The 16566-nt window shown below is 37.3% G+C and overlaps 1 protein-coding gene across 6 annotated transcripts in view; it reads left to right on the forward strand.

Moving 5' to 3' along the window:
* Positions 1 to 16566, forward strand: part of LOC129004186 (zinc finger RNA-binding protein-like) — an 88964-nt gene that overhangs the window by 59188 nt on the left and 13210 nt on the right. For all 6 annotated transcript variants that reach the window (XM_054432653.1, XM_054432655.1, XM_054432649.1 and 3 more), the window contains exons 10-18: positions 208 to 285; positions 3601 to 3742; positions 4957 to 5161; positions 6179 to 6386; positions 8661 to 8892; positions 9237 to 9420; positions 11325 to 11475; positions 13460 to 13557; positions 14285 to 14380. In XM_054432653.1, coding sequence (XP_054288628.1) covers positions 208 to 285; positions 3601 to 3742; positions 4957 to 5161; positions 6179 to 6386; positions 8661 to 8892; positions 9237 to 9420; positions 11325 to 11475; positions 13460 to 13557; positions 14285 to 14380 — 1394 coding nt within the window. The remainder of the gene's footprint in view (positions 1 to 207; positions 286 to 3600; positions 3743 to 4956; positions 5162 to 6178; positions 6387 to 8660; positions 8893 to 9236; positions 9421 to 11324; positions 11476 to 13459; positions 13558 to 14284; positions 14381 to 16566) is intronic.

Raw genomic sequence — 16566 nt, forward strand, 5'->3', positions numbered from 1 at the left:
AAGTACAATAGGTACAATACGTAAATACAGGAATGGCGTCAAGTGTAATCTTGCCTTATATTAAATTACTAATATAAGGCAAGATTACACTTAAGATAAATATAGAATAGATAGCAAAGAATATTGAAACATTTGGCGTGATTAATAAAACATTGTCAAAGCTTCCATTGGCAAATTGATACAGCCTAAAAATGATTTTCTTTTCAGGAAAAGTAATATCTTTCAACTGCAAACTCTGTGAATGTCGTTTCAATGACCCCAATGCCAAAGAAATGCACATGAAAGGTAGGTGTTTCAAGCCAAATACTATTATTTATTGATTTGATAGTTATGATTATTTTGTATTCATTTGAATTTGCATTTTTCCTTTATGTTTTTAATGTTGGCTAAATCTTAATTTATAATTTCCTTCTATTTAAAAATCTCACATATTTTGATAACATTTTCGTACCGTAGTTAATTTACTGTCCTGACCCTTTCAAGGTAGACATTCCGCGTTCCAATGGCTAACTTTTTGTAACTATAGAGCACAATAATATATTCAACTCGCAACAATACTTGTCAACAGATGTTAAATATTTTAATGAGTTCGTTATTGAACTTTATTGTAGAAATTTCTAGTGTTCGTCTGTATGGAAATGTTTGTTAAGTAAATTAATAGTGATGGGTCAGTACCACTTTTTCAAAGTCGGTTCCGGTACCGGTTCCTAGGCAAAATCGGTTCTCGGTTTTGGTAACATTGGTACGTTATTTACAATTTTGGAGATATGCTACTTAATTTTTTTAATTATTTAATTATTTTTTAATTATGCATATTTCATTATTTTTTTTTAGTATTTTGCATCAGTTGCATAGGTTGTTCATACTTAGAGAATTACAAAAATAAAACTTATTTGTAAAAAGGCCATGTAAAAGTTATCATTGTATCCTGCGATCGTGGCTTAAATCATCAGGGCTGTGCGAATCCAGAAATTTTGGTTCGAATCCAAATCCGAATCATAGCTGTACAGATTTTATCGAATCCGAATATTTTAATTAATCCCGAGTCGAATCTGGGTCGAATCCGAATCTCAAATTTACAGCCATTATCGAACCCGGATCGAATCCGAATCTGAAATTTAAAGCTGTTATCGAATCCGAATATTTAAACCTGTTCAGAATCAAATCCGAATCCGAGGAAAGTCAGCAGTACCAATTTTCACATTTTTAGACCACATTTTCTGGGGCTGAAATAACTTAGGGAATTTCTTAAAAAAATTCTTGAAATGGGCCAAATAAAAAAGTTATAAAATTTAGGCCTACCTATTTGAAGTTTTGAAACTAAAAAATTGGGCATTAGTTAGGCCTACCACCTAGGCCTAAGTTACTCGCTAAAAGTGATGGACTACCAATTTGTGTAGTCTAAAACATAGGCCCAGCCTATTATACACCTCGGTGTTAATCCTCCAAACAAGCCTATGTCTGCATTACTATTACAAGTAACAACTAACACTGTGAGGTTAAGTTTACTGATAGCCAAGATAGGGTTCAAATGCGATGCGACCTACACTAATGTGCCTAAAGCCTAACACCAAGTTGGTCAGGTTCCTAACATGAACCAGTCAACAGCAAATCGGAGTGCACAAGTAGTTTTTTAGTGTCTAAAAAATTATATTGAAAATTATATTCAATCAGAATCTAGTAAATTTGAATATCGAATCCCAACTCGGATCTATTTCCAAGAAATTCGAATATCGAATCCGAACCCGGATCTCTTACCAGTAAATTCGAATATCGATTCCGAATCCGAATCCAGTTAGAAACAGTAGATTCGTTCTCGAATCCGAATCGAATCTCTAAAAAGATTCGGATTTGATTCGTTTTTCGAACTATTCGCACAGCCCTGTAAATCATGAACATCTCCTGCGGTTACGGAAACGTCTTCGTCATCGTCCACGATTGCGGCAAAATCATTAACACCTCTTTCATCCTTGTAGACTCATAGTCTTCCACAATCCCAGCTTAGTCATGAATACCTCCTGCGGTTACGGAAACATCTTCATCGTCGTCTACAACAGCGGCAAAATCATGAACATCTCTTGCCGCCGTGTAGACCTTATCATTGTCTTCCGTGATAGCGGCAAAATCATGAACATCTGCCTCGTTCACGGAATCATCGTCATTGGCCCCAATCGCGGCAAAATCATGAACATCTCTCGCAGCCGTGTATACGTCATAATAGTATTAATCGATCGCGGCTTAATCATGATCATCTGCCTCGTTCACAGAATCGTTGTCATTGTCTGCGATCGCGGCAAAATCATGGTCATCTCCCGTGGTCGTGTACATCATTATTGACTCCGCGGCAAAATCGGTAACTTTCCGGCATTATCGGTGACAGGATGCTGTACTGAAGGTACCGGTACCAAGATTTACCATAGTTTCTCGGTTCTCGTTCTTTTGCCAAGAACCGGCGGAACCGACATTTGTCGTGACGTTCTGACCCATTACTATAAATTAAGAAAGAATAGGGGAAGGCTAGCAAAGAGAAATTGGCTTTACAACTTCATAAAACGTTGCAAAATTGAAAATTAAGATGATTAGCACATAAAACAAATAAGGTGTATGGTTTAATAGGTTAGGTTTACTAGAGCTACAAATTAATAGTTTTATTTTAACATGTTTAATTTAGACTTATTCTAAATGTGATGTATAAAAACTAATCCCTTCACACTTGTGTATATCATACGACTAGAGCGTAAAGTAAAGTAATGACAATGAAATTTTGTTGTCTACAAACCCTTCAATTTGGCATTTTAAACTGCATTATATAGCTGAAAATCGGCATATCATATAGTATTCAGTGTGTGTTTGCAGTTTTTACTAACTTCTTTGGCATTTTATGTTTACACTATATTTCTAATAGTAGATTTTATCAGTGGAATTCATTAGTTTTGAACAAAAATATAGTTTTTAGGCCTAGCACAAAACTGTACGATGCGTCAAATGGCTTAGTTGGGCAGAGGAACTCCTATGTCAAATATAGGCTAATAAACTATAAAAGATTAAATAACTTTTATAACATCAAGTCTCATCCAATGGCTCAGCTTTAAAAATGACAATACTATAATAATAGATGGACTACAATTAATTTTCAAATGCAGATTTTTATTTTGATATTTTTTTTTGCTGTCTGTAATATGTGTTTATTTTATGCATACCATGGTTTGCGATAACTTGAGCGACAAGGTTGTGCGCAAAATGTTGTAAGAATAGAAACTTTAAAACGAAAAGAGATATCACAACCAAATTTGGCATATCATTACTGGTAATAGTAAGCAACTTTTTTGTGTACATGGTGATCGGATATCACCTATAGGGGGCCGCCCATGGGGAGTGAGTTGAAAATCTTTAAGTAAGCATAGGTTGATATGTACTACATCAAATTAAAGGTCTTGTTGAACTAAAATAAAAAAAAAAAACTCCAAACTGGACCTCAAATGGACAATTGAGTCAAAATTACCTTAAATTTTCTGTATTGCACACCGCTAAATAATGTTAGTGACTGTTCTTTCCCTTTGAAATATGTTTCCTTATAATATCAAATGGTTTATCGTTCAGGACGAAGACATCGTTTGCAGTTTAAGAAGAAAGTCAACCCGGAACTTGTAGTGGACATAAAGAGTAACAACCGCAATAGGAAAATACATGAGGAGAGGATTAGAGCTAGACTGGCCATGATGAGGAAACGAGAAGAAGAAAGGTTAGTTTTCAGACATTTAATCATATATTGTTATTTATTTTCTACACTAAGTTATTATAAAAGGGTGTCCCACAAAGAGGTTGCTATTTTGGAAATAATATACCAGACTTATTGAATAAGCTACAAACTTAAACACTCTAAAAGTTAATATAAATGCGTATGTAAAATACATTTGTAAATATGTTTGCTGCTACAGTGAAGTTAATAGCTTAGTATGAAATAGATACATTTGGTAAATTTAATCACAATATATTCATAAAAAATCAAACTGCAAATTATATTTACTCCTCATAATATTAACATTAAAATTTAAAATTATTTTTCAAAATTTTCTCTGTAACTACATATTAGACGTACAGCTACACTTCAATATAATAAATAGTGTTGTGTATATACCAACATTTATTGATTCTTGATACCGATACCTGAAAAATCGATTCTCGATACTAATACAAATTTTTTTAAATTGTTACAAGATTTTCTGAATGGATTGGTTATACACTATTTCCTGTCTTTCTGACTTTCCATCAAGTATCCTGAGAAAATGGGGTGTTTCAAGTATAGTTATTTGTGCAACTAGTGAGCAAAGGGAGCAATTGACTCACTCGAGAGAAATACTTACAAATCTCGAGGTTTTCTCAGAGTGAGGCAATTGCACTTTGCACTCGAGTTGCACATTATATTTTTCCTACAGTTACTGTACCATAAAACAAATAAATTGGTAAAGAAACATAACATATTTTTACACAGAAGTGAACTTTTAATATGACATTTAATGTGAAGTAACAAATACAACAATACAACAGCTGACCAGCTGATTTACAGCCAGTGCTGCCAACGTATTTCGCGCGCATACGACCTTGTCTGCATGTTACGCGCTCACTATTTTGTGCCTTCACGTTGCAAATCTGGAGTGAGACAAAGTAATTAGAGTGAGACAATGTTAACATTGTCTCACTGATGAGCGAATTGGCCACTTTGATTTCTCAAATCAGTGAGAGAACATGTACATTGTTAGGTAACTGTAGGAAAAAGAATAAGTTAATACAGTATTGAAAAAATCTAACAAGCCAATTTTAGTTTCATCCCCTCAAAACACAGTAAATAAGGACCATATTTAAAACACATTCTACTAATTGTGATGGAAAATGTGAAAATAATCTGTTAGATAATGCTTCTAGTGTTTTTGCTAAGTTGGCTGTTATGTTTGACAGAGCCAACTTCTGGACAGACCGCATGATGGAGGCTGAGGAGCGTATGTACTGGGAGGAGAGGAGAAGATATGAGGAAGAGATGGACTACTATGAGTGGTACCGTCGGTCTATGCCTCACCCACGGGGCATGCCTCCCCCTCCCCCACCACCTGGCCACCCCTATGGGCCACCACCACCACCCATGATGCCTCCACCTCCTCCGTCCGTAAGTCAAAAGAATAACTGATACACAACTAAATCCCTAAATAAAAGAGTTCTTGCCATAGTTTATAACTATGGCAAGAACTATGTGCCATGTTTTTAACAGGGTGATGACTAAGACATAAATAGTGATGCACGTTTTTATATTCATAGTTAGTTATTGGGACCGGGGAGGGATCTATATGTATATAATTCGAAACAAGTTTTGTATTTGGGAGTGATTAAATAAGTTACATATTAGTATTTTTTCTAACATTTCTTGATTTTGATTAGTCGATATCGCCTTACTGTATACCTGAAAACAGTGTAATATAAAAAAAAGCAAAAAAGGTATATGGAAAAGCAGGGTGTTCAAGAAAGTCAGGGAAAGTCATGGAAAAAAATTCTGGTCATTGAAATTCATGGAAATAGGCAAAAAGTCATGGAAATCTTCAATGGTGGATAGATTTGTCAGGACTTTTCAAAGCTCTAGTCGGCTGTAACCTGACTATTGTAGCTATTTTCAGGATTTTTCTGTTTTTCACAAATGCATGACAATTTAATTTATTACAGTTGTATAGGTTTATGAGATTTGAGTTTGTAATAGTTCAATACAATCTGTTCCTACTATATGTTATATATAATTTTCTAGTAAGTAATAGTTCAATACAATCTGTTCCTACTATATGTTATATATAATTTTCTAGTAAAGTTTGTGAGTCATGGAAATCAATGGTAAATGGTCATGGAAATTAATGACAAATTTTCTGTGGACACCCTGAAAAGTCAGGGAATTTTATTTTCCAAATTTAGGACCCAACCCTGTTTATACTTGCATTTTTAAAACCTTATGTAATAATTATCCTGAACAAGTATAATTATTATACTTGTTCAGGATTATTATTATGCATATATAGTGCTCTTTATGTATCTTGTTTTATCTCCACATATTTATGATATTTTTTGATAATATTTTTAGAACACCTACAGTGCAAGTGCAACTACTTTATTAATATTGTTACACTGGGTTTGTTCGTTCCAGAACTTTTACCCTCCCGGCCCTCCCCAAGGTGTGATGAGAAGGCCAGAGAGTTTTGATGACAAACACATAATTGCCAGGCACGCATCCATCTATCCCAAAGAAACTGAACTTCTGGCTGTGCAGAAAATTGTCTCTCACACAGAAAAAGCTCTCAAGTTTGTCTCAGATCATCTTGTTTCTGATGCAGAAAAGAAAACTACACAGCCTAGTAAGTAAATCAGTTTTATTTTCTCTTTTTTGTGTTTTTTTACTTAGTAAATTAGTCGAGAATAGGATAGGATATAATAATTGGGGAGAAATATAATTGTTAGCCTTTAGTTATTATTTTGATGGCCTTATATATACTAATAGCTCTCCAGAAGCAATCCCCTACTGACAACATGGTTGACACTGTAAACCACAGTGGATTCTAATGATACTGGCCATAAAAGGATTTTGTCATTGATAATTAGGGATGGACGGGTCCCGAAATTTCGGGAATTAAATATTCCCGATTATCGGGACGGGATTACATTTGATTCGGGAATTTTTCGGGACGGGATTTGGTCCGATCGTCGGCGATTTTGCCGCGTCGCGAGTGCCGATAACGCCGCTATTGCGAGCGATAGGTCCCCGAACACCGGAGACGAAGACATTTTGGCGATCGTGCCGTGACCGCGGAATCATAACGACGATCGCGCCGTGACCGTGATTATTGGACCGACGATTGCACCGTGACCGCGAGTCACAATGACGATCGCGCTATGACCGCGGAGTCATACCGACAGTCACGCCGTGACCGCGCAGTCATAACGACGATCGCGTCGTGACAGCGATTCATGGACCGACGATCGCACCATGACCGCGGATTCATACCGATGATCGAGCCGTGACCGCGGATTCATACCGATGATCGAGCCGTGACCGCGGAGTCCTAGCAACGATCGCGCCGTGACCGCGGAGTCCTAGCAACGATCGCGCCGTGACCGCGGAGTCATGCCGACGACCGCGCCGTGATCGCGAGTCATACCGACGATCATGCCGTGACCACGAGTCATTACGACGATCACCCCGTGACCGCGGAGTGATACCGATGATCGCGCCGTGACCGCGGAGTCATGCCGACGATCGTGCCGTGATCGCGAGTCATACCGACGATCATGCCGTGACCGCGAGTCATTCCGACGATCACACCGTGACCGCAGAGTCATACCGATAATCGAGCCGTGACCGCGGAGTCCTAGCAACGATCGCGCCGTGACCGCGGAGTCATGCCGACGATCGTGCCGTGATCGCGAGTCATACCGACGATCATGCCGTGACCGCGAGTCATGCCGACGATCACCCCGAGACCGCGGAGTCATACCGACGATCACCCCGTGACCGCGCAGTCATAACGACGATCGCGCCGTGACCGCGAAGTCATGCCGACGATCGTGCCGTGATCGCGAGTCATACCGACGATCATGCCGTGACCGCGAGTCCTAGCAACGATCGCGCCGTGACCGCGGAGTCATGCCGACGATCGTGCCGGGATCGCGAGTTATATCGACGATCACCCTGTGACCGCGAAGTCATACCGACGATCGTGCCGTGATCGCGGAGTCATACCGATGATCGAGCCGTGACCGCGGAGTCCTAGCAACGATCGCGCCGTGACCGCGGAGTCATGCCGACGATCGTGCCCTGATCGCGAGTCATACCGACGATCATGCCGTGACCGCCAGTCATGCCGACGATCACCCCAAGACCTCGGAGTCATACCGACGATCGCGCCGTGACCGCGCAGTCATGCCGACGATCGTGCCGTGATCGCGAGTCATACCGACGATCATGCCGTGACCGCGAGTCCTAGCAACGATCGCGCCGTGACTGCGGAGTCATGCCGACGATGGTGCCGGGATCGCGAGTTATACCGAAAATCATGCCGTGACCGCGTGTCATATCGACGATCACCCTGTGACCGCGAAGTCATACCGACGATCGTGCCGTGATCGCGAGTCATACCGACGATAATGCCGTGACTGCGAGTCATACCGACGATAATGCCGTGACTGCGAGTCATACCGACGATCGCGGAGTCATACCGACGATCATCCCGTGACCGTGAGTCATACCGACGATCATGCCGTGACTGCGAGTCATACCGACGATCAGTCATTTCGACTGCGAGTCACAAGTTTCTATAAGTAAATAAATAAAAGTTTCTATAGGTAAGTTTCTATACCTGTAAATTATTACCCATTGTTTTTTGTTTTTTTTATTTTTGTTGATTTTGTATGTCTTTTTTGGTAACTGCAATACTCAAGATTTTCTTTTTATGCACAGAAAAAAATCCCGTCCCGTCCCGTCCCGAAAATCGGGAAGGAAATAAAAATCCCGTCCCGTCCCGAACTAAAAATTCAATCCCGTCCATCCCTATTGATAATCATGATAAACATTCAATATCATAAATGAAAAGTCATAATATAAACATAGTGATATTGTTGTGTGACTTGTGTAGATGTTAAACCAAGCGTACCTCAAGCTGCAGCCAAGCCTGCTGCCCCTGTCAAGCCAGGGGCCCCCGCAGCTGCCAAGCCTGCAACTCCCGCCCAGCCTGCCAAGCCTGCAGGCCCCGCTGCCGTCCCAGCCAAGGGGCCTACACCTCCTGCCAAGAAGGAAGCCAACTCAACCCCTCAGCCTGGCAAGAAGGATGAACCACCCAAAAAGGAGGATGGCAGAGATGGAAACCTGTGAGTAGAAATGTTATATTTGGAGCTTGTTGATAATCAAGACCTTTTGAGTGCTCTTCCTTAAAACATCCTCAAAAGGTTATTTATTTGCTTATTGCTTAAGAAATAAATAACCTGGGGTATGTGGATATCCAAAACATCGGGTCAGATTTGTTAAGGATATTTGGATCTGATCTTAGCCCAAATATGATATCCGACATTTTTTGTTAAATATCTAACTATTTCAGATAGACTATGTAATCTCATCCTGGTAAGCCAGCTATCCCAGCAAAAATCATAAAACCTCGTGCCCTTTGTTATACACCCTATATGGAAAGCTGACTGTATGTTCTGTGGTTTTTCAGGTTCTCGTTCCAAAAGGAGAAGGAGGACGGCAGGGTTCTGAAGGGAGTGATGAGAGTGGGAGTGTTAGCCAAGGGGTTGTTGTTGTCTGGTGACACTCAGGTCAGACTGGTAGTGTTGTGTACTGAGAAGCCTACTCGCTCACTGCTGTCTAAGGTGGCACAGAACCTGCCACTACAGCTCAAGGTAAGCACACAATAAAACGCTATGTCCCACCTTCACGTTATATGACGCTAGTCTCTAGCCTAGAACCGTTTACACATTATTTTGGGCTAGGTCTGAAGGTTTGTGGCATCATCACATAGATGAAACCCATTTGTGTTTGGTGGGATTTGAACCCGGGACCTAGGAAACAGAATCCCCGCACTCTACCATTAGACTAGCCCACTCTCTGACTTTGGATGCTGCTAAGTAGATTTTTCATTGTACTGTGAAATTTGAATACTGTTTTAACATAAAGTTGGTTGATTTTGAGTTTGTTGACTAAATGTTTTTCTCTTAATTTTCAAATAGCTTAATTATGTGTGTTTTGTGTTGCTCTTAGTTGATAATACATAGCAACACAACTAGACGTCTCATCCCATTGTCAATTTTGAAGCTCGTTTTTCGTGTCTAGTTCATGTACGGTGGTGACAATGATCGCTAGTGTCGATCAAATATTTAGTTTCTATTATTTTTGGGTTGATTTAATTATTATTTGTGCTTTACTGTTAGGGGACAAGTTATTGTTTATGATTAGATGGATTGTTTTGGTTAAATGAGGTTTTAAATGACTAAAATGACAATAAACAAATTGTAAACAAAACAAGACCTTTACAGTGCACTGGACAGAACTAACAATAAAATTGGCTTCAGCTGTTCCATAAGGAAAAGAAATATACTTAAGGATTATGTTTTATTCATGGTAATACCAGATGATAAGATATATTTTTTACTTATAATTCATGAACTCACTGATTCAGGAACCGTTATTCATAAAAACAGTATATCATTGCCATGGGTTTCCTGGCCCTTTTTCTGTGATGCACTAATAAATTCTACTAGGTTTTTTTCAGGCCATGTGTATTATTTGTCCATGAAGTATGTTATAGAAGAAACAATCGTTGCCAATATTTTGCTGGCTAGTTGATTTAGCTGGACCAGTTATACGCTTGGCATACATAAACAAACAGAAGCATACCTTAAATTAATTTATGTTACCTGGTGTATGCATTTGTTAACATTTCATAGTTCACAACTAATTGATAAATAATTGGATTTTTAAGTCCTAGCATTTTAGTAAAGAATGGTGATTTTTAGTCAGGAGAAGATGGTAATTTCTAAACGATATCGTGGAGGATGATAAGAGTTTTGCCGCCATTGCGGATGACTATGATAATGTCCACAGGACCGTGGGAGATATTTGTAATTTTGCCATGACTGCGGGAGTCGTTGATAACGTTTCCGTGACTGCGGGAGACAATGATGGTGATTCTATTGTTATTTAGGATTTTGCGGTTGAGAAAGACAATGATAATATTTCCGTGATTAAGGAAGATATTTAGGATTTTGCAGTGATCCCAGAAATCGACTATGATGTCTCCATGCCTGTAGGAGATGACCACCTCTATTTATAATAAAATTGACCTTTATTTACCTCTGTTATAGTAGTAGATGCATTAAGTAAGAAGGATTTAAACACAAAATTGGCTAGTTAGATTTTTTTATAACTGCATTAATTTTCTCTTTACTTGAAAAACACCTTACCATCTCAAACATACCTTATGACATAAAGACAGGGGTTTGTGTATGTATAGTAGTATATAACCTATTAATATAGAAAATTTGTTAAAACTACACACAGGGTGTATACCAACTGGGAGAACAGGGGAAAAACCTTGAATTAAATGGGACCTGGAAAAAACCGAGATTTTCGCAATGATTCGTGGATTTTTATTTTTTTAAATTTATTTTGAAAAAATGAGTCTTGAAAAGTATAGAATTAATCTTGAATTTTAAAATGTAAATAAACTATGTACCCTGAGTTGGCGACTGGGAAACATATGAGAGTCTGTGGCCACTCTAATTACATTTGACCTCCCTTGTTACAGGCTGTAGCTCCAGATGATGCCTACACTGTAGAGATGAAGGTAGACCAAGGATCTGTGTTAGTGACTGCTGCAACAGAGCCCAAGATAGTCGTCACTGTGTCTCTGACATCTCCACTGATGAGAGAACCAGTTTTACTGGAGTCCACTGGAGGTACGCACCTGTGCTTACTTAGACACTTTAGGCGTCAAGACACACTAGACGATTTCACAGGCCACTATCTTCAGTTGTCTGTGGTGTATGTTAATGTGCAATTGACTTCTTAATTTCATTTAGAGATCTGTTTTGGGAGAAAATTGATTCAGGTTCTTTTAGGGCTATGAAGCTGGATGGATTGTACAAATTAAATTTGAACAGTAGTATGTCTACAAATAAACTTTGTGTTAAGTTATATCTGATTTGCTAATTTTTTATGAAGTTAGACTACATTAAATGTATAGTTCTCAAACAGAGGTGGGTATACAAATTTACAAGAGTTTTTGTTCAATTCTGTGTCTATATCCTAAGAAGATGTATGCACTTTTTACTCAATTAGATTGAATAAAAATATACATTAGGTGCGAGACAATGTGATATGACTAATAACTTGATGATTCTCTTTAAAGAGTTCATTGTTAATGTGAAGACGAGTTGATTTATTATAAGTGGTAATTTACAGAACATAAATCCTCTTACATTAAATGTTTTATGTTAGTGAAATTACACAATAGAAAATTACCTATTTTTAGACATGTGTTTTTTCCATGGCATATTTGCTATGTGGCTTTGTTTTCATATTTTTAACAGAATATAGAGCCTATGTGAAGATCGTCTAGTGTATTATCTTTGGTCTTTGTGTTTTTTCTTTGTATATCAATTTGTTGAGTTTTTCACTGATTCAAACTGCAAGCAACATCCATTTGTCATATTTTGAACCACAATTTTAACTTTTAATTTATTGGCAATATGTTACTAATAATTTTAAAAAGTGGATTAGAAATTAAATATAGATTTGTAAATAAAACTCATTTAGGTAGATCTTAAACTTACAACTAAAATTGTATTAATAATACTCTGTTATTCTTTTGGAATCATCTTAACCATTCGACTTACATAAAATACCCATTTGCATATGTTTATTTGACGTTTCTGAATCCCAAAAAAGTTAAATTATTTTTTATTATTTTTTTATTTTACTATTCATTACTATAACAAATTGTAAATAATTTTTTTAAATATATGTTTTTGTTCAAATTGTTATACAAAGAGAACTGACAAAAACCTGCTACAATCCAAGGGCCGAACAACCTGTGCATTTATGAATGAGAACCGTTGCAATACACGTTTCTATGTACGTAGGCACCCAGAAGAGTGTGTTTGGCCCATGGAAGAGAGAAGAGCCAACCATTACCTCACCAGATTCGTAGAAGGAACTCCTTTATCAGCATTTCACATGTAGTTTTGCTGTCACATGTAATATTGCTACTTTTAAGCTTCCAGGTGTTCCAATAGTGGGTCTGGTTGAGGGACCAAGGATTTTTGACCATAAAAAGTGTGAGGCGAATCCATGGCATTAGTGCACCTAGAGAGGTTTAGGACGGAAATTTCAAGTCTTAAAATTATTGCTGTTGCTTTAGGAATAAAGCAAGATAGGAGTTAAAAAACTTGCGAACGTGTTATCACTCAAATTTTATGCTCTAGTTGTTTGTTATTAGGGCTTGTGTGTCCAGAACAGTTGCATGGTTCAGGGCATCAGTTAAGTGTACTTTCAATTTATCCTTTTGGGGAAGGTTAGTGATTTGTTCTTTAAGGTTTTTATTTTCGTTAATAGTAGTGCAGTTGGTATAAGTTTAATACTGTTTTATTGTATAACACCTTTTAAGACTACACGTATACATGTTTTGGAGACTTTTTACCTACAAACATTTGCTTGTGAATTAAATGGGAGAAAAGTTTTTTATTAATTTTTAATTTGTTTAATGATGTTTTTGAAAGATAAAAACACAATACATAATAGGAATAAAGAGTAAACTCTGAGTCCATAGACCATGCAACGCGATGGTGTAGCCTCTCACAGTTGAATGGCGTTGGAACGCAAGCGTAGCGTTGGAACGCAATTCACTATTGTTCCTTTATGGTCAAACACCCTTGTCTGCAGATGGTGTCTCGTCGCCGCCAAAGGATCCGCCCGATGTGCTCAGCAAGCAGAAATGTTTGGACGCTTTGGCTGCTCTCAGGCATGCCAAATGGTTCCAGGTTGGCATCACTTACTACTTCTACTTCCGCTTCCCAGCCTTGACTTTTTGTAACTGAGTGATGTTTTAAACCCCCAGCGCTTTCTCAATGTCACACAGTTGTCGATTCGTTTAGACATCCACAAAATATTTGGTCAATGTTTTTCACACATTTATTTAGACGCAAAAAGGTTTGTTGCGAGTTGCGAAGAAAAGTTTTGTTTTAATTTATGGAGATAAATTTTTATATTGAGGTTAACTAAAACAGTCAGACATTAATATCCTTTGATAAAAATGTTTGAAGTCTTGCATTACAATAGTAAATAGCAAAACAAGTGGATTTTATTTGGAACCTTTTTAAATGAAGGTTGGGCCCTACTCGTAACAATTTTTGCTTGCAAAAGCTATGTGAAGGGGTTCAACTCATCACTCTATAAAGACATTCAGTTTGTGTTGTTTAACTTACTTAGTGTAGTCTTATGATTAAGAACAGTTTCTTTTTTTATTAAAAAATGTTTCAGTACAGTTGTTATCTTGACACAATTATTGTGTAAACAATTCATGCTGCAAGTAGCCTCAAATGTTCTCAAAGTAATATAAACAAGGCTGGAAAGTATAGTCAATTCTTTTTCAAAATTTAATTTTTCAAAGTATTTCATTAGACCAATTGGCGGTAGAAGGTAAACTAGTTGTTAGAAGTGGTTTGTGACTGTGACGTGTGATTGTTTAACCAGCAGTTTGTTACGCAGGCTAGGGCTACTGGTCTGCAGAGCTGTGTGATGATCATCAGGATTCTTCGAGACTTGTGTCGTAGGAACCCCACCTGGGCTCCACTCAACCCCTGGGTAAGTATATCACTAAGCAGTGGGTAAAGTCATGGAAGGCCTACACTACTTTGTATATTATTTCTCATAAAATTTTGAGATGAGATCGAGACGGGATTTCTCTTCTCATACATATCGGGAAATGCACGTTCGCAATTTTAACCTCATTTTGTTACATTGTAAATACCTACTGATTTATGACAGATGACTGGTAAAATACCAAAAATAGTAATAACTGGCAGGAATATTTAAAATCTTTTAATAAAAATCATCAATAAAAACATCAGTATAAGAAAACAAATATTATTTAGGACTACCTTATTAAAAATAACTATTACGCATAGGAAACATGGTGATATCAGTTAGGATTAGGGATGGGCCGATTCCGATTCTCGATACCTCGATACCTTCGATTTAAATAACATTAGGTTTAACGAGTACCTAGGTTTGCTGTTACAAGGAAACTAATTGCCAAGTCTGATCAAAATATATCCTTAAACAACTAAAATACTACATTTTACAATGTTCTCTATAAGAATAACATGGGAAATTTAAATTTACAATTTTTTGAATTTTCTCCGTGACCAATAGCCTTACAAAACTACTTTTGTATACTAAATTATTTGTTTTTTAAGCTCTTTAAAAAGGTTTAGGAAAAGTTGAGAAATTTTGTGTTTTTTGGGTCAACAATGGAAAAAACCCTATTTTTACCCCATAAAACCCCGTTCCCATGCTGCGAACTCATTCAAGTTTATCCCTCCTTACACCTAAAAAAAATCCAACAAAAATAACTCAAGTTATCGCGTTTACTGACACACACACACACATATGTATATGTTAGGGGTCTGCAGTACATAAAATTTAAGGTCGGTACGGTACAATATTTTGTACCTCGGTTCTCGGTACAAAATCGGTACGGTACGCGGCTAACCGTATTTTTGCGGTTTTCTTTTCAGAACTGTATTTAAACCATTATTTTTAGGGGTCTGCGGGTCAGACTTTTTTGGCTCGGGTCGGGTCGGGTCGGGCCAATAATTTTGGTCCTCGGGTTTCGGGCCAAAATCGGGTCGGGCCAAAAATTATTAATTACCAGATTTTTTTTAACAAGGAAGGAGAGACAAAAAGATATATTTTCTTTATTCAAAAATATAAAACTGTCACAGATAATTTCCAAAGAAATTAATTCATGGTAGTTTGTGTCTTGTAAATATTGTATTGGATCTTAGAAATATCTTTTTTGAAACTCAATCTAACTTAAGAAAAAAATAATTTTACTGATGAAAACTTTCATAAAATTATAAAATATTTAGGCCTAACCTCTTTGTAGACTTGTTGATAATTGATACTTAAAAAAAAAAATTAAATGGTGACCATAAAATGCCGAACCAGACGATCAGAAGTGTTGTTTTGTTTTGTTACTGAATGACAAAAAGGACAATAGGAAAATAAAAGAACAAGATACAGATCTGTACACTATATCAGATATTTCTATTGTTTATAATTTATTATGTAAATAAAATACTAAAATATAATTTAAACTAGGTATGGAATAAACAATAAATAATTAAACTGGTACCTCTGGATAAATAGTCTTTCTTTTGACTTCGTTTTCTTTGGACTGTTGCGTCACGGCTTTTGTTTTGTCAGTAGACGACTGGCTCTGGCTAGTGACAGTAAGGCAATAATTGCTCTGTTGTGTCTTTGTTCTTCAACGTGAGCAAACTTAATATTTAATTCTAATTTTAACATTTTAATTCCTCTGTAATAATGTATATAAGAGTGTTTCTTTGAAAATTACTTATTTTAACTTTAAAAATAGCCTAATAATTATTTTTTTTTGCCCGACCCGATCTTGGCCCGAACAAATCTCTGACCCGACCCGGTCTCTCGGGCCTTCCGCTGGCCCGACCCGACCCGAAAAAATCGGGGACCCGCAGACCCCTAATTATTTTTTATTTTAATACATTGACATTACTATGAAAATGGATAGTATCCTACATTCATTGTTTAACTAATAACAATTACTGTACCACACATTATTAAAACCTTTTACTCCTAGGCCTACGAGGCTTGTGTCAAAAAAAATCACAGTTAAGATAAAGGCTTTACCTATTTTACTCTGAGATACTTTGAATAGCCATGATAAAGTGGTTTTAAAATCAGGATAAGAATGTTTAGGAATAAACATGTTTGAAGCATTAATTGAT

Source organism: Macrosteles quadrilineatus, unplaced genomic scaffold (genome assembly GCF_028750875.1).
Source record: "Macrosteles quadrilineatus isolate MER2022 unplaced genomic scaffold, UCM_ALF_1.0 Scaffold_9__3_contigs__length_116548681, whole genome shotgun sequence".
Lineage (NCBI taxonomy): Eukaryota > Metazoa > Arthropoda > Insecta > Hemiptera > Cicadellidae > Macrosteles > Macrosteles quadrilineatus.